General features: G+C 45.2%; 1 protein-coding gene across 9 annotated transcripts in view; it reads right to left on the bottom strand.

Moving 5' to 3' along the window:
* Positions 1–12877: 12877 nt before the first annotated feature.
* The window catches only part of THRB (thyroid hormone receptor beta), a 439443-nt gene continuing 429691 nt past the window's right edge, over positions 12878–22629 (bottom strand). For all 9 annotated transcript variants that reach the window (XM_061404702.1, XM_061404699.1, XM_061404700.1 and 6 more), the window contains 2 exons: positions 21769–22027; positions 12878–17677 (listed from right to left, as the gene is read on the bottom strand). In XM_061404702.1, coding sequence (XP_061260686.1) covers positions 17436–17677; positions 21769–22027 — 501 coding nt within the window. In that variant the 3' untranslated portion in view covers positions 12878–17435. The remainder of the gene's footprint in view (positions 17678–21768; positions 22028–22629) is intronic.

Raw genomic sequence — 22629 nt, 5'->3', positions numbered from 1 at the left:
AGCAAAATAGACAAGAAGATTGACAAAGGGTAATAACAAGATAGCATTCTTGACAGGTACTCAATCTATTTGTAAACAAAACAAAGTATCATTGCCTTAAATATATAGAACTATCAATAGAAAGGCCTTCCGAGGTGGCGATAGTGGTAAAAACCTGCCTGCCAATGCAAGGAGACGTAAGAGACGCAGGTTCGATCCCTGGGTCAGGAAGATCCCCTAGGGGAGGGCATGGCACTCGACTCCAGTATTCTTGCTTGGAGAATCCCATGGACAGAGGAGCCTGGTGGTCTGCAGTCCACAAACAGTTGGGCGTGACTCAAGCAACTCAGCACGCACATCAGTGGAAAGATAGAGAAGGCTCCTGGAAGGACTCTAGCCCAGCAGCAGGCAGGCCCCACGGTGTGGGGACCCTGTGGCCCTGTGACCCCAGCCCTGCAAGGCGCCTGGGGTCTGCACCGAGCCTCTGGATTTGGGACAGGCCTGTGCTGTCCCTGTTGTAACGTCTTATTGGCTGTACCCTCTGGGGGTGCCTTGGCCTCCTGACTGGACCCAGTCCCCTTGGTATGGTTGGTCCCCTAAGCTCACGTCCAGTGTCCGAGATTTTATTCTGGATTTTTGTATTTAAATTCAAAAGATTGAGCTATCATTTAATTTTTGTCATGGTGTCTTTAGGTTTTATGATCAAAACCACATTTATTTCATAAAAACAAAATGCTTTTCTCTCTCTCTCTCTCTCTATATATATATGTATTTATTTACTTATTTTTGGCTGCCCTGGGTCTTCATTGCTGGTGTGGGCTTCCTCTTATTGTCACAAGCAGGGGCTGCTCTCTAGCTGGGGTGCTCGGGCTTCTCACTGCAGTGGCTTCTCTTGTTGCGGCCCACGGGCTTAGTTGCCCCATGGGATGTGGGATGTTCTCCGACCAGGAATGGGACCCGGGAAGGGGAATGCATCTCTGAGATAGGTGAGGTCTGAGTAGAGACCGGAGGGAGTGGTGGGGGTGTGGGTGAGGACGTGCACGCAGGTCCAGAGCTGCGGGCAGCCCCCAGCCTTGCCACGAACAGGAGCTGCTCAGTGCATCCGCGTGGCGGGGATGAGCTGGGGCGCCGGCTGAGAGCATGGGGAGCAGGACGGGGTGGCTGAGCCCTGGAGAGCCTTGCAGGCCACGGAGGGGTAGCCTGTACTTGAGTGACCCAGGAGCCACTGGGGGCCACGGGGATTTTGAGCAGGAAGGTGACTTGATATAATGTATTTTAAAAGAATCATTGCTATCCTGTCTATAATTTATTCGGAATACTCTGCACATGGGTTCCAACATGGATGACCTTGATTTCATTATGGGTTGAAGAGATTAGTCACTAACATGTTATTACTGAGTATATTTAAGAATTCTATTCAGTGCCAATAGAACAGGAAGTTACGCCTTCCGGAGGCGGAAACAACCCAGTGGAGACTTAGAAAGCTATTGGCTCGCGTCTCCCTGATGGACCCAGATCTTGGTTCCCGTGTGCAGGTGTGTGCTGGTGTGTGAGCAATGTCAGTTTCCTCCCACAAGTACACGCCTACGTGAGCTCTCTTCTGCGGGCAGTGCTGCTTAGATCTGGGTGTCATGTAACTTAGGGGGCTCGGATACATCCCAGCAGTGACTTTCTAAAGTGTGGTTCCTAGACCACTTCAGCATGACCTGAGGAGCTGTCAGAAACGCAGGATCTCACTACCCATCCCAGACCTGCAGAATCAGGAACCCCGGGGGCAGGCTCCATAAATCTGTACATCAGCAGGCACTCTGGGTAATTCCAACCCTGCTAATACTGGAGAATAACTCCATCATGGTGTCACGTCCTGGGCGGGGCGGCTGGTCTGCACTGCCCTCAGTCCACAGGGGGCAGCTGAGGCCTCCAGTGCCCCTCTGGTGGTCCACACAGGTCCAGCAGGGTCCTCATTCCACACTGCAAGCTCTTTGCAGTCAGTCTCTGTCTCTCTCTCGGCTGAGTTCTGCGCGGTCCTTAGATGCGCTCTGACCATGATGGTTCTATTTTATCGGGTTATGGGAAATTTTGTGGCGGCATTATCTAAACACGGGCTACTTTGTGGCTGGCCTGTCTCAGCCTCACAAAATTATCTTGCCACATCTTTGCTACTTTGAGGCTTGGGGAACTTGTCCATACGTGTCTGTTTCTCTTAAAGGTCTTGACTTCACTGTCTTCATTCAAGAATGGGAAGCCAAGTCCTCTCTGCTCTGATTGCCCCAAACTTAACTGCAGTTTCTGTTCTTACTTTGGACTCCTTGATGGGACAGGTGCAGGATTTCTCAGGACCCATCGGAGTCTGAACGCATTTCACGTCATGTCTTCCCTCAGCAATTAAGGGAATGTTCTTTAGGCTCAGGCAAGAAAGCCTGCCGAGTTTTAGATGTCCCTCACTCACCGCACAAGCCATCCATCATCAGGGAAGAATAAAGGCACCTTGGGGGAAGATTGCAAATACTATCTTCACTCCCTTTGCTGACAAAGCAACCATGTTGCTTTTAATAATCAATGGAAAAATGGAACTATGACTGATGTATCTTCTTTTAAGAACTTTACCTGTTTATGTGCCAAATGCCTCTCTAATGCTTCTCGATGCCCCGAATCTGGGAAGCCTGGACTCTGTCCTCGATTGTGGTGACTCAGGTCGCCCACTGCTTTGGTGTCCTTGACCACTGCCAAGCCCTTCATGAGCGAGTGAGCCGTGATGCTGTGGGTTTGGTGGTGACTGCATCACTCACATAGTAAGTCTGCTTTTTTGGTCCTAATTATGTTGCAACAACTAAAGTTATTATCTGACATCAGAGGTGTTACAAATATGAAGGCAAACGAATGACTAAAACCTAGTATTTGGTTTTTAGATGATCTGGATGATCCAGACTAGCTTTAGGGGAAATTTTTTAATTACTTATGAAACCAGAAATTAAAACTTTTTTTAAATAAAAATTTTGTCTTCTTCTGAGACTATGTCCTTAGCTGCCCCAGGGATCCTTGGGTTCAAGTTGAGAATAAACTTTCTTTGAATGTCTGGGGTCATTGTTGTTCAGTTGCTCAGCTGTGTCTGACTCTTAGCGACCCCATGGGCTGTAGCCCGCCAGGCTCCCCTGTCCTTCACTGTCTCCTGGAGCTTGCTCAGACTCATGTCCACCGAGTCAGTGACCAGTGGACTTATACTGATGTGCCGCAGACACCAGGCTTTTGGGATCATGTTGGGATCATGGTGCTGCTTGCCCGTGCCCCCCGCCCCACTTTCCTCCGTCCCTGTGAGATGTATTTGTGCATGCTTTCAGGGAGAGAGTGTGGTCTTATTTGTGGAGAGAAAAAAGCCAGCACTTGGATGTGAAATGAAGGAATTCCTGGGAAAGATGAGGCTGATTGCAATGGAAACGTTTTAGTGACAAACTCCTTGTCACCCATCCTTATAAACATGTGACTCGTGATCTCCATTTGGAGGAAAAATGTCGTGCCAGCACATTTTTAGTCTTGCTTGTAACCCTCAGTGATTTGGAGTGTTCAGAGTCTAGTCGTGCCTGCTTTTGACAGACATTCAGAGTAAGGCATCTTCCTGGCTCTGAATCTCCCAAGGCGGCAGGCAGAAGAAGCCGAGCGCCAACCACAGGACTTCAGGACAGTCCAGACCTCTCTCCTGACTGTCCACCGCGTTCCTTTCATTCCCTGGGTACTTTCCACAGGGGATGATCATGGCTTTTGCTAACACTGATTGGACTAAGAAATGGTTTTCTGAGAAGTAGGAGGGGGATCAACTCCTTGCAAAGTATTTTTTCAAACTTCTGTTCTTCTCTGGTCTCTGAATTGCCAGAGAAGCCTCTCAAGTTGTCTGCTGGCCACGATTTTTGGCCACGTCATTACTCAAGCCAAGCTGTTTAAGACTAATTTTGATCAAAATAAATTTGTGCCTGGGCAGACAACCAGTGTGCAGAGTCCCAGCCAGAGACAATGAAATCAAGACTCATCTTATGGAGATGCTTAATAACTACTGTGGCATTCAGCTCATCCTGATGAGCGACGGCAACACGATGTTCCCAGTGTGCAAGGCGATCCTAGGATTTATTTGCTGTCTTTCTTCTCACTTTAGAGTTGCTCTTTGGTTCTGGCACATGATTCCCTCTGCTGATGGTTTCAGATCAGCCTGTCTGATTCATGGCTGCACAGAGGAGGTTTTCTCCGGAGCTAGTCAGATAATTGTTGAAAAAGAAAACGTGGAGAGACAGATGGTAGACTTTATTTTACTGGCTCATCTGCTTTTGCAGGGGATGATTATATATTCAAAGTAAGTGGCACCAGAAGTCGAATCTATCTAAGGTTCATCTCACGTGTTTCCTTTCAGAGAACCTAAAATATGGCTTCAGGGACAGCTTAAACCTCAGCAAGTGCAGGGAGCCGGCCCCCTAGGACATGGTCACGATGTGGCCTGAGGCTGAAGCTGAGGTCTGAGGGGTCACTGGCTTTGACCTTCTGGTCTCTGTGCTGCCTCACCTTCAGATGAGAGTGTAGTTTTGGCTTGAACTCCTTGAGTGATGGAATCTTCTCTACTTCCACTTTTGACAGTTCAACTGTGACATCATTCTGTCTTCTTCTGGGGTGATATTAACTTCCGAATGACTTCCATCCATTCATTCTAGCTGTGCTCTTCGGCAGCAACACGGAACTAGTTGGTTTTCTGTTTCACCGAGGGTGTCTCAGATGCGAGTCTCAGGTCTTCTGCAGAGTAAGTGTTCCCGCTTCCTTGGATCATTCCCCATTTGAAATGGATTGGGTCCTGGTTCACGAGCCCTCCAAATCAGAGGAACTCAAAAGGGATGGAAATTGTTTGGCGCAAATTTGCTTAATCTCCTTATGTAGCACAACAAACAGAGTATTCAATTCCAGACTCATAAAAATGAGAGAGGTGTGTGAACCTGGTTTTAAAGGAGAGAGCTGGGGCGGTGGGCTCAGCAGGCTCCTCTCAGGCTTCCCGTTCCCATCCTAGGAGGCTCCCCGCAGGCCAGGCCCGTCTCTCTGAAGACTGCTGCCTCCTGTTGAGGAGCCGTAGGGGCTCTACTGGGGCCCTTTAAATAAAGTCGCCCCTCCCATTCATCACTCCAGCTTGGCTTATGAATGCACAGGTTTCTAGATCAGAGTTTTCCAGAACTTGGATGGAGATTAGGGACTCCTTAGAGACAGACTTGCTTTGGGGATTTGGGGTGGCTGGATGGACAGACCTATTTAACCAGAGCCTTGCCTCTCATTTTTTTTTTTTTTTTTTTTTAGTTTCACATTAGATGTCGTTCATTGGAAAATAGGCTTGGCAGCTGGAAGATGATTTAACACCAAGGACTTGACCCCTTTCTCTCCTTTCTTTCCCTAGTCACCTCTAGACTGTCTCTGCTTCCACTTCTGGGTTCTGAAGCTCTAAGCTGTGTGCCTCACCAAGATTCATCATTTAATGCCCATCATCACATGGGAAATACCATAATAGGAGTGACTCAGGGAAGAGATAATTAAAACCTGGCAGTTTCGGGATGGGGAGGGGGACCCTTAGGTAGGACTTGAGATTAGCATCCACTTTGTTTCATGGTGGTTAAAATCATCAGTCTGCCATGACCCTTCTCCTGCTTTCTTTCTTTTTCTCTCTTCATCTCATCCACATAGACACTCAGTCTAATGTTCTTGGTATAAGTAAATATGGTGTCCCCTTGCATGTGTTTGTAGTTTATATCCGTGCTATGGTGCTGTCTCATTTCGTGAGTGTCTCTGTATGCAGGTCTGGTTCGGTGCTTCTGATGCTTCGGGGATATCTTTGGTAGGAGGCCCTCCGCCCAGTATTCTCCTCTTCCCTAGCCTGAACTGCAGAATCTGGGATGCTCAGATGACCATACCTCCAGACCCGTGTGAGAGCTCAGGGTGTGCTCCCAGGGATGGAATTACATGTAGAGTCATTGGCTATAGGAAAATGGAATGGACCAGTTGACACTCTCATCGGGGTAACACTTGGTATTTCTATTTACCTAATTAGCGGCTATAAAGTGGTGTTGATTTTCCTATTTCTGATTGCTAGTAAGTTAGGGGATCTCTATATACTTGTTAACCGTTTGGGATTCTCTTTCTATAAATGTTCTATTTTTCTATTGTATTTCGTGTTTCTTTTTTTTTTTCTTATTGATTTGGAAAACCCGCATGTTTATTCTTGATACTAATCCCATGACATTTCAGACATTGCCAATATTGTAAAAATGTTCTCTCTGATGCTATCTGGGTTTGCTGGCTACTATTGGCTTGAAGGCTTTCGTTGTCTTCCTTTACTTGCAGGTTAGAGTGAAAGTTGGGTAGAAGAGGCTCTTATTGCTTTCCTGTGGAAAATTCCACAAGGGCCTTCCGTTTAGTGACTTATCCTCATGTCTGTGTGCAGTTTTAACTAAATGTATTGTCCAGATGTCAGGTAGAGGTGTGTCTTCAGAGCTAGGTGAAATTGCATTGAAAATTCTTCTTTCAAGTGTTTGAAACCAGGTAAACGAGCTCCCATGAGTTCTGGGATAATGTTTTATCATGAAGCCCTTTGCCCTGGGCTTCTGTTCTTCCATAGCAAGATGGTAACTGAAGACCCTTTTTATCTGTTTCTGTGAGGCATTCACTTGTGCCATGTATTTGCCGATTTTATCTAATCATTTGCCACATGATCATCTGAAGTTCTATTTGAAGTTCAGGGAGTTGCCATATGATGACATCATGAAACTTAAGTGTTTCCCTGTGTCCTCTCTGTAGCCTCTCTGCTTCCACTGCTGAAAATTCTCCTCTCATTTTGCACAGCACTTTGGCTCTCTCCAAATTTAACAACTCACTCAGGCCCCCAAATGCTTAGCAAAACAAAATGTCCTCTTGTTGACTGACACCTCTAGAAGTCAGCTGAGTTATAAATAGGTCCCACCAAGACCAACAGCCTCAAGGGATTAGATCTGATAGAGAGAGTGCCTGAAGAACTTTGGACAGAGGTTCATGACATTGTACAGGAGGCAGTGAATAAGACCATCCCCAAGAAAAAGAAATGCAAAAAGGCAAAATGGTTGTCTGAGGAGGCCTTACAAATAGCTGAGAAAAGAAGAGAAGTGAGAGGCAAAAGAGAAAAGGAAAGATATATCCATCTGAATGCAGAATTCCAAAGAATAGCAAGGAGAGATAAAAAAGCCTTTCTCAGTGGTCAATGCAAAGAAATTGAGGAAAACAATAGAATGGGAAAGACTGAAGATCTCTTCAACAAAATTAGAGATACCAAGGGAACATTTCATGCAAAGATGGGCTCGATAAAGGACAGAAATGGTATGGACCCAACAGAAGCAGAAGATATGGCAAGAAGAGGTGGCAAGAATACACAGAAGAACTGTACAAAAAAAATCTTCACGACCCAGATAACCACAATGGTGTGGTCACTCAGCTAGAGCCAGACATCCTGGAATGTGAAGTCAAGTGGCCTTAGGAAGCATAACTACAAACAAAGCTAGTGAAGGTGATGGAATTCCAGCTGAGCTAGTTCAAGTCCTAAAAGATGGTGCTGTTAAAGTGCTGTACTCAATATGCCACCAAATTTGGAAAACTCAGCAGTGGCCACAGGACTGGAAAAGATCAGTTTTCATTCTAGTCCCAAAGAAAGGCGATGCCAAAGAATGCTCAAACTACCACACAAATGCACTCATCTCACACACTAGTAAAGTAATTCTCAAAATTCTTTAAGTCAGGCTTCAGCAATATGTGAACCGAGAACTTCCAGATGTTCAAGCTGGATTTAGAAAAGGCAGAAGAACCAGGGATCAAATTGCCAAAATCCGCTGGATCACAGAAAAAGCAAGAGAGGTCTAGAAAAACATCTGCTTCATCGACTATGCTAAATTAAAGCCTTTGACTGTGTGGATCACAACAAACTGTGGAAAATTCTGAAAGAGATGGGAATACCAGACCACCTTACCTGCCTCCTGTGAAACCTGTATGCAGGTCAGGAAGCAACAGTTAAAACTGGACATGGAACAACGGACTGTTTCCAAATTGGGAAAGGAGTACATCAAGGCTGTATACTGTCACCCTGCTTATTTAACTTACATGCAGAGTACATCATGAGAAACGCTGGCCTGGAAGAAGCATAAGCTGGAATCAACATTGCAGGGAGAAATATCAATAAGCTCAGATATGCAGATGACACCACCCTTATGGCAGAAAATGAAGAGGAACTGAAGAGCCGCTTGATGAAGGTGAAAGAGGAGAGTGAAAAAACTGGCTTAAAACTCAACATTCAAAAAACTAAGATCATGGCATCCAGTCTCATCACTACCTTGCAAATAGATGGTGAAACAATGGAAATAGTGACAGACTTTATTTTTTTGGGACTCCAAAATCACTGCAGATGGTGACTGCAGCCATGAAATTAAAAGACACTTGCTCCTTGGAAGAAAAGCTATGCGCAATAGACATTATATTAAAAAGCAGAGACATTACTTTGCCAACAAAGGTCCATCTAGTCAAAGCTATGGTGTTTCCGGTAGTCATGTATGGATGTGAGTTGGACCATAAAGAAAGCTGAGCACCAAAGAACTGATGCTTTTGAACTGTGGTGTTGGAGAAGACTGTTGAGAGTCCCTGGACTGCAAGGAGATCAAACCGGTCAATCCTGAAGGAAATAATTCCCGAATACTCATTGGAGGGACTGATGTTGAAGCTGAAACTCCAATACTTTGGCCACCTTGTGTGAAGAACTGATTCATTTGAAAAGATCCTGATGCTGGGAAAGATTGAAGGCAGGAGGAAAAGGGGATGACAGAGGATGAGATGGTTCGATGGCATCACCCACTCAATGGACATGAGTTTGTGCAAGCTCTGGGAGTTAGTGAAGGACAGGGAAAGTGGAGGTACTGCAGTCCATGGGCTCAAAAGTGTTGGACACAACTGAGCAACTGAAGTGAACTGAAAAGAAATTACTCTTCAGTGTTGCAACACCAATGATGATTTTGCAGTAGACACAACCTAATGAGACCGTGGCCAGTCTTCAGAGGGCATGTGTTTTTTTCGGGTAGAGCAGAGGAGCCTCTTGGGAAGGGGAATGGAAAACATTTCCAGAGCAGGGTTTCCTTTGCTCTTTTGTCATCAACTAAGTCCATGATGGTCTTATTGGGGCAAGTTGTAAGAATGACGTGGCTCTTGGGGCCCTGTGTGCTCTGACACTTGTCAACTGCAGGATGTTGGAGGAGTTGCTTAGTCACGCTAAGCCTCCATTTCCCTGTTGTCAGATGAGGGTGTGAACACCTACCTTTTGGGTTTATTTGGAGGATTAACAGTAATATAGAGGGTCTGGTACGACTCCTGCTTTTGATTAGGTTTCCTTACCTGGTGGGCTGTTGCTGTATACTCCGTGCAGCAGTGGAAAACTCTGGAAGGCAGCACCAACACCCAGCCCACCCTCTGGGATGACTGCTGGGCTTCTGGAGTGGAGAGTAAATGACAAGTGCTATTTTTGTCAGTGCTGGAGAAAATGAAGATGAATTTCCTGAAATGTGCAATTGGATTTTCATTAGCAGCTCATGTATGAATGAATGATCCTTGGTTTGGGGTTCTTTGTCTTTTGAAATAATTCATTGTTACAAAGATTTTATTTGGCTTTGACTTTGAATAATGGAAAGAAATCCTAAAAGCTCTCTTCAAGGCTAATGATACCCCTACAGAAAATTCTAAAATCCTTAAAATTCAAATAAACTTTCATATCTACAACAAAAAGACTAAAGCATCTTTCTAGGATTCATAGTAAAATTGAGGGGTGTGTTTAATGTCTATATATCTGTTGGGATTTAAGGGCATAAGGATTTTCAAATTTGCTAACTTGAAGATGCTCTACTCTGTATGCATCTCCCTCTCTCGTTGAAATTAGTACCAAAAAAGTCAAAGATGATTATCCTAAAAAAGAAGAGTGTTCATTGCAAATCATCTGACTCTACTTTTCATATGTATTGATTCTAAAAATGTTTGCACCAAAGTGAAGTTTTGTACAGAAAAAAATACCAAATTTCTATTGACTTCTACAAAATTTTTAGCCAGATATTTATATGGAAAAAAATTTGGCCTTGAAATGAGTCGCCTGTAAGAAAAGCTAATATTGTATAATTAAGTCAATAGTCTGCTTAGTTTTTTTCAGCTATGCTATGTAACTGTAGATAAGTGGACAATTTGCATGACAAGTTTATATGAAATTAAGAACCCCTACATGTCCAAAGGCTTCTCAGCTGGTGCAGTGGTAAAGAATCTGCTTGCCAATGCAGAAGATACAGGTTTGGTCTCTGAGTTGGGAAGACCCCCTGGAGAAGGAAATGGCAACCCCTCTCCTCCCCGTCCCCCTCAGTATTCTTGCCTGGGAAATCCCATGGACAGAGGAGTCTGGTGAGCTACAGTCCATGGGGTCCCAAAAGAGTTGGACATGACTTAGTGACTAAACAACAGCACATTCAAAGTCACGGTACAGTGAAACACAAGTTTGTTTGTGGAACTTTGTCATTCTCTTTGGAACTTGGCCAATCAGTGGAACTTGTTGGCTGGAGGATCCCCTGTATCAGACCATTGCTGACCCTCTAAGTCCTGTTTACCTGCCCAGGGCCCAGGGCCATTTGTTTCACCTCACCTGCCGCCTGGTCTGTCACCCAGTCTAGATGGACTGTGCCCAGCTGTGGTGAGTGGAGAGAACTTTCTCCATTTGGGAGGTTGCTTTTGCTCCTGGAGCATGAGGCACCACTGGAGCTGCTCCGTGGCCAGGCATGTCCAGCCGAGCAGAGGGGAGTTCAGTCCTTTGAACAGAGGGTGGGAGATGACAGCAGGCAGGTAACTGATTCCCTCAGGCCCATGGGAGCCGTCTGGGGAGGCAGCGATCTGCCTGGCCCCTTAGAAGATGGTCTTGCATGACTGAGTAGTCAGTTGCACTCAGGGTGGCCAGCTCTTGTGTTTAGTCTCTTTCCTTCCTTAATTTCCCCTCCATTACCGCTTCCTTTGGAGCTATTATCTCTAATAAAACTGTGGCAAATAAACTCTGCTTTCTGGGGAACCAAGGCTAAGACAACTTGCTTCTCATTTTGAGACAGCATTCAGGCAATACCATTTTACTGATAGAGACTTCATTTCTGACCTCACTTTATGCTATGTAAATGGAGTCTGTCTTTGAGAAGTATAACGTAAAACATTTATCACTTACAGATCCTTAGATATCTGGAAAACTCTCCATTTCAGTAGTTCTACTGAGTTTTGCTTCAGTTTGAACAACATTTAATGTGTCAGAATTTGTGTACATGAACTTAATGACAATTCCACTTATTTACAGAGCTACCATGCCTGAGTACCTAAATAGGAAACCAGGATGAACTGTCATCTCAAGAAGGGAAAGCAAACCAACTTTGGCCTTTGGCTTCTCTTCATTTTAGATTATTATCAATAGAACTGTGCGGGTTTGTGCCATGACAGCAGCTCCATTACTCAGGTCAAGCTGTTAGCTACTACATCAGTTTTGCATCAGCTTTGCCTGTATAATGGGCTTAAGAATAGTACCTAGCTGGAATGTATGTGTAAACAATTCTCCAAAAGAGAATGAATAAATTTCTTGGGGGGGAGGAAATATGTTCATTAGGGTAGAGTTGAGAAGGTATGTAATGTAGAAAAGAGACAGATATAAAATTTATGCACAGTCCTTTGAACAGAGAGTGGAGAGACTCTCAGAATGGTACTCTGAACTGATCTAGTCTGGGGAAATGATAAATGCTAGCCACATCTTGGCCTCTTTCATGAGCTAGGTAGGATATAATCAAACACTTTCATTGGAGTGTTTATCTGGCTCATGTCCTGGCCGAATGGTGTTGAGCTTCCTCTCTGTTCAGGAGACTTGTTGCTGTACCAAAAATGGATGTGCTTTCAGACTTAATGATTGGTGTGGACATTTCTTCTTTTTTTTTACTTGCTCACTGTTCCTCCCATTTCTTATAGTAGCAAGACAGACTTTTCTTTGGGGAACCATTCCTAACTCAACTCTGTCTAGTTTAGATGGGGCTGGTTGTCCTTCTTTTCCTCCATCCAGTTCCAGGATTTCAGAGGATTCAGCTAATTAGCATATCTGTGCTCCTCAGCCACACGACTGGCTCAGGAATGGGCACATGACTCCATCTGGACCAATGAGGAGTAGGTTCAGGATTTTTACTGGAACTGTTGGGGAAAAGAAACTCTCTTCCCACTGGTTTGGAGCTAGAAGACTCATCCTGGAGCTACTGGTGGCCATCATAGGACAAAAGACTATGTGAACATGAAGTCCATGTGAAGGGAATTTGTACAGACAGAAATCTGCCCAGAGAGATGAAAAAAGGCACACCCTGAGGTACTGAGTACCCAGATCCAGCCACACCTGAAGCCATGGCACTCTTGAATTTTTCAGATATTATGGACAATAAATTCCCATTAGGCTTTTTTTTTTTTTTTTGCCACCCATCACAGCATGAGTCCTAACATGTGAGCCATATATTGATAGCTGGTATTAGTATAATTTCATTAATATTAATAATGTTCTTGGACATTTTGAGATAAAAAGATGAATGCAGTCTTTTAGCTGCAAAAACTTCCCTCTTCCCTCCTCACCCCATCTCTGTGGCCCCTTCCAAAGCGAGTACCTTCCTATCCCCCCCTCATGCCCTCCTCTCAAGAAAACTTGCTTATTTTAGTAGATGTTTATGAAACAAATGTCATTACATCTCTGTTTTCCTTCTTTTGGAAGCAGCAAGATGAGACAAGCAGGTAACCCTGTGCCTAAGTAGAAAATAATAATATTTAAAGAAAGAGGCAGAAAAGTATATCCGTTATAAGCTTTTCTTTTTTGTTTCTTTTTTAGAATTGTAGCTTATCAGTTTATCTATGCCTGCTATAGTCATAATTACAATTTAATATCTGCATACAAAAGCTATGTAAAAATCCATTTTTCCCAAATATACAAATTTTCTTTTTGGATAGTTTAAAACATTTTGATCACAGATTTCAATAGAATTTTAGGCTGAAAAAAATATTACCAATCTAGCAATATCACTTAACACCATTTGCAAAACACAAATCTTCCGATGACTGTAAATCTTTCCCTGTTCTGTTGTCCTTTTCTGATTCTCAGGGCATGAAAACATCATGGGGGAATAAAGGTGTTTTCTCCAAAGAAAGCTTTCATAACTAATTTGGCTCTAAAATCAAATGAAAAATGCCAAATAGGAAGAACCAAAAGAGGGGAGTGGCATAATGTCTGCTCGTTCATGCCCTGCTAGCGTCTGTGTCAGCAAGTTGCCTGTCTCCTAAGGGTCTTCTTCTGTCGTGCGTTGTGCTCTGGAACGTCCTGTCTGCATCCTGAGGAGGACAGATTTATATCTGATTGTCTTGTGCATAAGGTGGGTCAGCTTTAACTGTGCAACAGAAAGCCACAAACAGCATTTTACCTGCACGATATTGCTCCTGAAGGCGGCATTAATGAATGTAGAAACACGCTAGAAATGCACACATTTTGCATTTGCAAACATTTGTACAGCACAGTACAAATTCTGTGATAAGGCCAAACCTTTTTTCCCCTAGTCTGTTTTTGTGTCTGTGTGTGTGTGTGTTCAAAGTTTTTTTTTTTTTTTTAAAGATTAAAGTGTTTCAATTGTAAAAAATACACACCGGGCAAATCCTTACCTGGATAATAAATATCTACATCACAGTACAATAAAATTTCTCCTCTATAAAATTTAAATACGGATTATAGTCTATCGCTATCAAAAGAAACACTATGCTAATATTTCCTTATTATTAAAATAACAGGAAAAATGACGAGCTTATTTTGGAACCTGACGCGGTAGCCATCGGAAAGGGCAAAGGGATTCAAACGTCTGTTAAGCACTCTCCTTCTGAAGAGGAATGGTGGCCTGGTGGTGATTCATCTCAACTCAGTTTGTGAAAAAGGTTTAGCCTTACAAATGCTGGCTACGTTTCAAAAACCATAAGACCAGTTTCATATTTTATGACTCATGCAGCCAAAGGTCAACATGACACGAACGGGTTAGAGTTCCGTAGAATAAAAATGTATCACGGACAGTGACATGCTTCGAGGGCGTCTGCAGTTCACGGAGGCTGCGTCCGCAGGGGCCGAGCGCGGAGGCGCGGGGCGGGCCGCGCCGGCCATGCTGTGGGCGGAAGAGGCGGCTCTCGGGCTGAGGCAGCAACACGGCGCGGGTATCCTTGAGGACCGAGGCTCACGGACGAGGAAAGCTCAGGGGCGGCACGTGGTGTTTGGAGCAGAATCATAAAGAGAAAAGATCTTTACTTTTTTCACTATTTCTACCAACACGGCACATCTAATTGAAGAGTGAAGTACACTTGAGGGCTACACACACACGCACACGCACACGCACACACACACTGGACACCACTCACCCCCCAAATATAAGTGATTTATAAATAGATATCCCAGTTGTAGGGCGTGTTCTCCTCTTCTGGGACGTCTCCCCACTGGGTAAGGTTTCAGGCAGTCCACATTTGATTTGAAAGTCTGGACGACGTAAGAAAAATGTAAAAAAAAAAAAAAAAAGAAAATCCAGAGCAAGTCCCTTCTAATCGAGTTTTATGGGATGGAGTCTTGAGATGCAGTAAGTACCTCAGTCAATTACAGAAGGAATGAGTCACCTTGACCACCGGGGTTGTGAGTCCTTCAGTCTTGACAGCCTTTCCTTCAACCGGAAGTCCTCGAGGCTTAGTCTACTCAGCAGGAAGTAGTCAGCCTTCGGCAAGATTTTGAGATCCGCAGTTTGCCTGCTTAAGGCTACCATGTAAGAGGCCAAGGATCAAACACACATTTAGTCGGGGCTGGCTGGGTTGCTGTAGATTTGCTGAACCATTTGGCCAATGGTCAATCATGTTAATCCCTAAGGCGTTCCCATGCGGCTTTAGATCAGGCTCTGCACTTGCACTGAATCTGGGGCTGTCTGATGCCCTGGGGAATCTCAACACGTTGAGGAGACTTTCCTGGGGAGCCTACTGCCTGAGGAGTCTGTGAGATTCCAGGACCTGCCTGCTCGCCTTCCCTTCCAAAGGAAAACCTGCCCCACCCGGAAAAGCTTCTCAGAGTTACCCTGGAGCAGAGAAGTTGATTAAACGCTTTGTTTCAAAGAGCAGTTATCCAAAGAGAGTCAACAGAGGAAGCTGAGATGGTAACAAAGTGAGGACCAGAGGAAACTGGCTAGAGGCTACCTGGAGAAAACAAAACCAAAAAACTGTCTGTAGGACACGGAAGCCTGGCGTGCTGCAGTCCATGGGGGTCGCAGAGAGTCCGACAGGACTGAGCGACTGAACTGAACTGAGGGAAGTCAAAGCAGGTAATCTGCCCATGAACTTCATGTTGATAATTTTATTCTCTTCACCTATTTCCTTTCTCTGGGTAGTAAGTTCTAGTGCACCGCTCTTGGTTTCTTTCCCTGGAAGCCTGTGTAATTGCTTTAGCACATCAAACACGTAATTTTTCTCCCGGATTATTTCTGGTCACTCTCAGGATTTTTAATGCACTCCTCTCCTTCTCCCAAATCTACCCTGCCTTTCTCTAAATAACTGATATGTCGTATATCAACTTTCTATTTTGAATCAACACCAAATATATTTTCCTTAGCTGTCAGGAGAGTCATCATTTCTAATAAAGTTAGAAATTAGAATGTGAAAGAAACCATCAAAAGAACTTGATTCCCTCACCCCCTAAAATTAGTACAGTGTTAAGGACAGGAAGGATTTTTGAGTTCATGACTCAAGGTCACAAATCTACCACTCGAGAGCACAAACTAGAACTCAGGCACCCCAACTTCTGGGCCAGTTAAAAAAGAATGAATCTACATGGTTTTTAGGCAAGTTTCACTGATATGGCTTATTTTCCCAAACACTTCCAGGATAAGGCAGTACAAGGCAGGCAGAGAAATAGTTTATGTCTACCATGACAGTGAAGAGTGGGATACATTCAGTTTCATGGGTATATTCTGTGCCCGTCTTCTGACATTGAAGCAACCAGGGGCATCATATGCTTTCTGGGCACACAGTACTCCAGTGTCGGTCACTGGGGAGGTGGGCTGGGCAGGGAAGGTGAGTGAGGGTTTGTGTGCGTGGTCTGCAGCTGTTTTCTGCTGAGTATCTGTCAGGGTGATGCTGTCAGAAGGACAGAGAGAGTCAGTGGCTGGAGCAGGCTTTGTTTGGTGGTAGTCAAGCCTCAGAGCCAGAGGGAAAGGAGATTAGGAAACACTTGTGAGTAGAGCAAAGAGCCCGAGGATCCAAGAGCAGAAGGGGGGAACCTCAGCATCAGGGCGTGAGGAGGCTCTGAGGCCCTGCATTTCCTTCAACATAGAATGTGACATCACTAGTCTCTCCCCAGAACAAGACTCAAACATTTCAGCTTGTTACTGCTCCTTGACTGGAAGGTCAATCCACAGGGAAATCTGTTGTCGGCTCAGCAGAGATGGAATCAGGTTGAATGACTTGAGGACTTTGAGAGTTGAAGGGTCTGATGTCACTGAAGAGTGACATCACTCTGTAAGTAGGTTTGATTTTTGTGGGAGTTTCCTTTGAGCAGTAAGAAGGCTTCTTGCTATGAAGTGACACTATGTGAATTTTTGGAAACCACTGAGTCACTGATATCTGTGAAGATTTTGAATTTCTTTGGGCTTACTTAAGGAAATTGTTTTCCTTGTTGGCCTCAACCAGTCAAACACCTGCACATCTTTGAGTCACACCCTTGTATAACTCAAATTAAATCACAGGATTATGAAAATTACAGTGAAAGGACAGCTAATTTGGGGGAAACACATATCCTTATACATTCCAGGTTAGGCTGCTAGGAGAGAACAGAGTGCTGAAAACAGTATGTTCTTGAATAGATAACAATTTGTTCAGAACTTTCTCTAGGAAGCTGAAAGCCACATCTCATCAAAGGCTGTCTCTGCCCTGCTAATCCGAGCCCTGCAAAAACCAGGATTGGATCAAGATGACCGCATTGTCTTGGTTTTAAGTCTTCTTTAGTTTCCTGCTGTGCCATTTTGCTTGCTCGAGTCACTGACCAGGGACAGATGGGAGCTGGTGACGGCTTGGTGCTGGTGAATTAATGATTGTCCCCACCTCACCTCCACAACTGTAAAACCTCCAAAGCATATTCACATCAAAGGACTGGAGAACAAAATGCAATAGTTAGCAAGTACCCGCATTCGAGGGGCAATTTCATCCATGTCTATGCCAAGGACTACCTCCCTTTACCCCAAAACAATCCCTCCCAACACAAAGAAATAAAGGAACAAACAAAAAAGAGCTAGGCAATGGAATGAAATGACACCCAGTAGTGCTGTTGGAATTATGAGAATGAGTCAGTCGGTCTAATCCTCAAACACTTCCAAGAACAACGGGGGAAAGAGTTCCGTGGGGCATTCCACCTTCATGTGCAGGAAGCGGCTGGCATGGCAGGCTCCGATCATCCGCAGGTCTGTCACCTTCATCAGGAGTTTTGGCCAAAAGTGAGTCACGTGGTGTTTTCGGTAATTGATATAGTGTTCAAAGGCCAGCAGGAAACTATCTTGGTATTTTTCTATTCTCTCAACGCAGGCAAGCCCTGGGCGATCTGAGGGAGAAGAAAGAAGGATGTTAATTTGCAGGCAGAAATGAGAAGGCTTGCCTGGTCCACTTCAAGTCCTTTAGTGTGAAGTGGGTCAATCTGGGGACTTTTGACTCCTAGGAATGGGCACGGATGCAGTATGAACTCTGGGGCATCAGGGACCAAGATGCCAGCGAGTGGAGTAACTTACATGAAGGGTGTCAAGGCTTTGTTCAGATAACTGTCTCTGGCTTACACAAATCACCTCCTTGGGTGTGAAGGGTGATGCCTCCCTCCTAGCGTACAGAAGGAGAAACCTCACCTAGAGAACTGAAATACTCTGCATAATGAGGAGGGATTCTGACAAGCATGGGACTTACAGAGAAAAGAGAGATGTGAAAAGAGATTGGGAGGAAATCAGGCAGCCTGGATGCAAAGGAAGAATGTCCTATGGGAAGAGACTCTGGTGAAGACAAAGCAGCATAATATCTAATTTTAATTGTTCACTTGGCTTCAGTGAACCACTCCTTCCCTTCCTTTATTTTGATTGCTTCTGTAGAAGCCCTGTGTTGGTGGTGTCTTGGGAAGTTATAATGAAAAGGGGATGTGAATGACACTAGCATCATCCTGTGTGGAGGAGAGAAGAGTCACGGTGGGAAGATGGAGCTGGAGGAGATCATGATCATGTACAGCCCAGAAAAATCTTCCCAAATTTTGGAAAACCACTGGTCTTCCCACAATATATAGGAGACTCAAGGCAGTTTAAAAAAAACTGATAAAAGGATGTCAAGAGAAGGCCGAATGATTGGGGAACATCTAGGCTGCGAGGACTTGGGTTGCAAAAGTGGATACAGAGGGACTGTATCTCAACATGGTAAAAGCTATATATGACAAGTCCACAGCTGAGAGCATACTAAGTGGTGAAAAGCTGAAGACATTTTTTAAGACAGAGAACAAGACAAGGATGCCTACTCTTGTGGCTTTTACTCAGCATAGCATTATAAGTCCTATGCAGAGCAATTAGGCAAGAAAAAGAAAGAAAAGGCATCCAAGTTGGAAAGGGAAAAGTAAAAACTGTCACTATTTGCTGATAGCATTCCCAGTTGCATCAAAAAGAATAAAATACCTAGGGACTAATTCAACTAAAGACGTGAAAGACTTACACTGAAAAATAAGACGCTGATGAAGGAAACTGAGGAAAACACAGTAAGTGGAAAGATATCCCGTGCCCATGGATTGGAAGAATTAATATTGTTATAATGTTCATACTACTCAAAGCCATCTGTGGATTCAGTGCAATCCCTATCAAAGTTTCAATGGCATTTTTCACAGAACTAGAATAAACAATGATAGAGTTTGTATTTTCAGCCATAAAAGACCCTGAATAGCCAAAGGAATCTTGAGAAAAGAAAACGGGGCTGGAGGCGTCACGTTCTCTGATTTAAAACTACATTACAAAGTTACAGCAACCAAAACAGTATTGTATTGGCATAAAAACAGGTATGTAGATGAATGGAAATGCAAATCAAAACAATTAGATATCACCTCATACCTGTCCGAATGGCTATCATCAAAAAGAAAAGAAGTAACAAGAAAACCCTTGAGCACTATTTTTGGGAATGTAAGTTGATACAGCCACTGTGGAAAACAGTATAGAGATTCCTTAAAAAATTAAAATAGAACTACCACATGACCCAACAATCCCACTTCTGGGTATTCATTTGAAGAAAACGAAACCACTACATCAAAAACATATCTTCACCCCCCTGTTCTCTGCAGCATTCTTATAATAGTTAAGGTATGGAAACAAGCTAAGTGTCCACTGATGGATGAATGGATAAAGCAGCTGTCACAACCCCCCCCCCCCCCCCACACACTTTCTGGCATGCTGTTTAGTTATGAAGAATGAAATCTTGCCATTTGCAACAACATGGATGGACCTTGAGGGCACTATGCTAAGTGAATAAGTCAGAGAAAGATGAATACTGTATAATCTCACTTATAGGTAGAATCTCAAAAACAAACAAAATCCCAGTGACCTCATATGCATAGCAGATTGGTGGTTGACAGAGGCTGGGAGTCTGGGTGGGTGAAATGGGTGAAGGGGGTCCAAGGATACAGACTTCGAGTTATAAAACCAGTAAGTCATGCAGACGTAGTGAACAGCATAGTGACTAGCTAATAATACTGTATTACATATTTGAAAGTTGCTAAGACAGTAAATCTTAAAAGTCCTAATCACAAGAAAAAATTGTGCAGCTGTATATGGGGAGATATGTTAGCTAATACTGATGATCATTTCAAAATAATATACAAATATCCAATCACTATGTTGTACACCTGAAATTAATGCAATGTTATGTAAGTTATACCTAAAAACAAACAAACAAACAAAAAACCCATGAAATTTGTAAACCTGAATGAATTCCTCATACAACTCTGGGGAGCCCTACCACCTCCCTGCCCAGTTCTCCTGTTTGTGGCTTTGATCAAATAAATATATTCATGCTTCAAGTGTCTAGTTATTGAAATATCTGTATCAGTAAAATTCTAAATAGAGTTCTGCTTAATTTGAAAGAAACAATCAGGGTTAATGTCTCAGCCCACCATTCTGAGCTTAGACAAAATAATCCGGCTTTTGGCATCCCCCATCCAGCTCAGATTGCAATTTTTGCATTTTAATTTTGTGATTTCCTTCATAGTTGATGCTGCTGCTCTGTGGCTCGCCCCATCTTCTCTCTCTCTGAATGTGCTAGATAAATTCTCCACAGGATCGTTTAACTTTTGATCCAAACAGAAAGTCAACATATTACTCTGCACTTACTCAGTTTATTTATTTTACAGGACACTGAAGACCAGAGACACTGGAAGCTTTGCTCAGGGTCACACAGGGAGTCCTTAGATAAATTGCATGTTTTATTATTATTTTTTAAGGATACGTGGGTTCCCCTGGTGGCTCAGAGGGTAAAGCGTCTGCCTGCAATGCAGGAAACCTGGGTTCGATCCCTGGGTCAGGAAGATCCCCTGGAGAAGGAAATGGCAACCCACTCCAGTACTCTTGCCTGGAAAATCCCATGGACAGAGAAGCCTGGTAGACTACTGTCTATGGGATTGCAAAGAGTCGGACACGACTGAGTGATTGCTTGCTTGCTTGCCTTGAGAGTCCCTTGGACGACAGGAGATCAAACCAGTCCATCCTAAAGGAAATCAGTCCTGAATATTTATTGGAACCACTGATGCTGAAGCTGAAATTCCAATATTTTGGCCACCTGATGCAAAGAACTGACGCAATGGAAAAGACCCTGATGCTGGAAAAGATTGAAGGCAGGATAAGAACGGGAGAACAGAGGATGAGATGGTTGGATGGCATCACTGACTCGATGGACATGAGTTTGAGCAAGCTCCAGGAGTTGGCAATAGACAGGGTGGCCTGGCGTGCTGCAGTCCATGGGGTCGCAAGTGACTGAAATGATAGTGAAGTCTACTGGCAGGGAGCACCCCGACCTTGACCTGGCTGTCTGCTGGAGGCTGCCTCGCTTCCTCCTTCTTGGAAGCGGCTTCCTGTCCTGTGAGCAAGTCCGCTCCCAAGAGAAGCCGGAGTATCACAGAACACAAGGCCGTCACCGGGTGGACGTGGAATTCTCAGGATCCTACAAGGGCAGTCATGGGCTCCCGACAGGAGGGGACTGCACACGGCGTAGGCATCGGGAGGGCAGGACGGGGAAGGCCGCGCTAGACAGAGCCTGCCCACCACACCAGAGGCGGGTCTGGGGGACCCCACCGCTGTGGGTGCAGTGCAGAGCATGCGGACCCAGAAGAGCCTACTGCCCCAAGGCGGGCCAGGAGTGTCTGTGGAAGGGAGCCGCTTCACCGAGCCTTGGGAGAGGAGCTCCGGGGGCTCCTGTCAAGACCTGAAGAGCCGGCAGACACTGCTTCTCAGCTCCCTGGCAGTCCGCAAAGCCCCACCCGCCGCTGGAGGATGCCGGGACGCGATCCGACGGGGACCGGAAACCTACCGCCCGCCGCCGGAGGGCAGCGGGATGCGAACCGGAAGCCGGGGACCGGAAGCTTCCCCAGGCGCTCTGAACGCGCGCCAGGGCCGGTCTGGACACACTCACCTGAAGACATCAGCAGGACGGCCTGAAGGAGAGCGACCTCAGTGTCGTCCAGGTTAAAAGAGGACAGCGACATCCCCAGGTCGAAGATGGCGTCGGACACTACCCCGAGGCCCCCGTTTTTCAGCTGGCCGCGCGTCACCGCCATCTCCCCGTTCAGGGTCAAAGTCTCACTCTCCGGGTCGTAGCGCACGGCCGCACGGAGGGACATGATCTCCATGCAGCAGCCTTTAAGGAGGATGATCTGGTCTTCACATGGCAGCTGGAAAGAAGCAGCCCACGTCAGCATGGAGCGAGGGCACAGACGTCTGCTAGGACCCGCCTGCAGGACCCCAGGGGCGACGGGAGCAGCCCCTGCCCTGTCTGCTCGCGGCTGCAGACTCCCACAACCACTCCCCATACTCTAAGCCTGGGCTTCCCAGGGCACTCGTGGTAAAAAGTCTGCCTGCCAACACAGGAGATTTGGGTTCGGTCCCTGGGTCAGGAAGATCCTTTGGAGAAGGGCATGGCAACCCAGTCCAGTATTCTTGCCTGAAGAATCCCTGTGGACAGAAGAGCCCGGCCGTCTAGTCCATGGGGTCACAGAGAGTTGGCGCAGAGTTGGACACAACTGGAGCGACTGAGCACCCACACTGTTCATCATCTTCACCAGTTTTTTTTTTTGGCTGCACTGCATGGCATGTGGGATCTTAGGTCCCTGACCTGGGATTGAACTGGCACCCCCTGCATTGAAAGTGCAACCAACCCAGAACCCAGGTCTCCCACGCTGCAGGCAGATGCCTTACTGTCTGAGCCACCAGGGAAGCCCAAGAATACTGGAGTAGCCACCAACTGAGACCTTCCTAAATGTACCACTGTTTTGGT

This window comes from Bos javanicus, chromosome 27, assembly GCF_032452875.1.
Source record: "Bos javanicus breed banteng chromosome 27, ARS-OSU_banteng_1.0, whole genome shotgun sequence".
Taxonomy (NCBI): Eukaryota; Metazoa; Chordata; class Mammalia; order Artiodactyla; family Bovidae; genus Bos; species Bos javanicus.
Note: the sequence above shows the minus strand (reverse complement) of the source record. Positions and strands in the feature narration are given on the sequence as shown.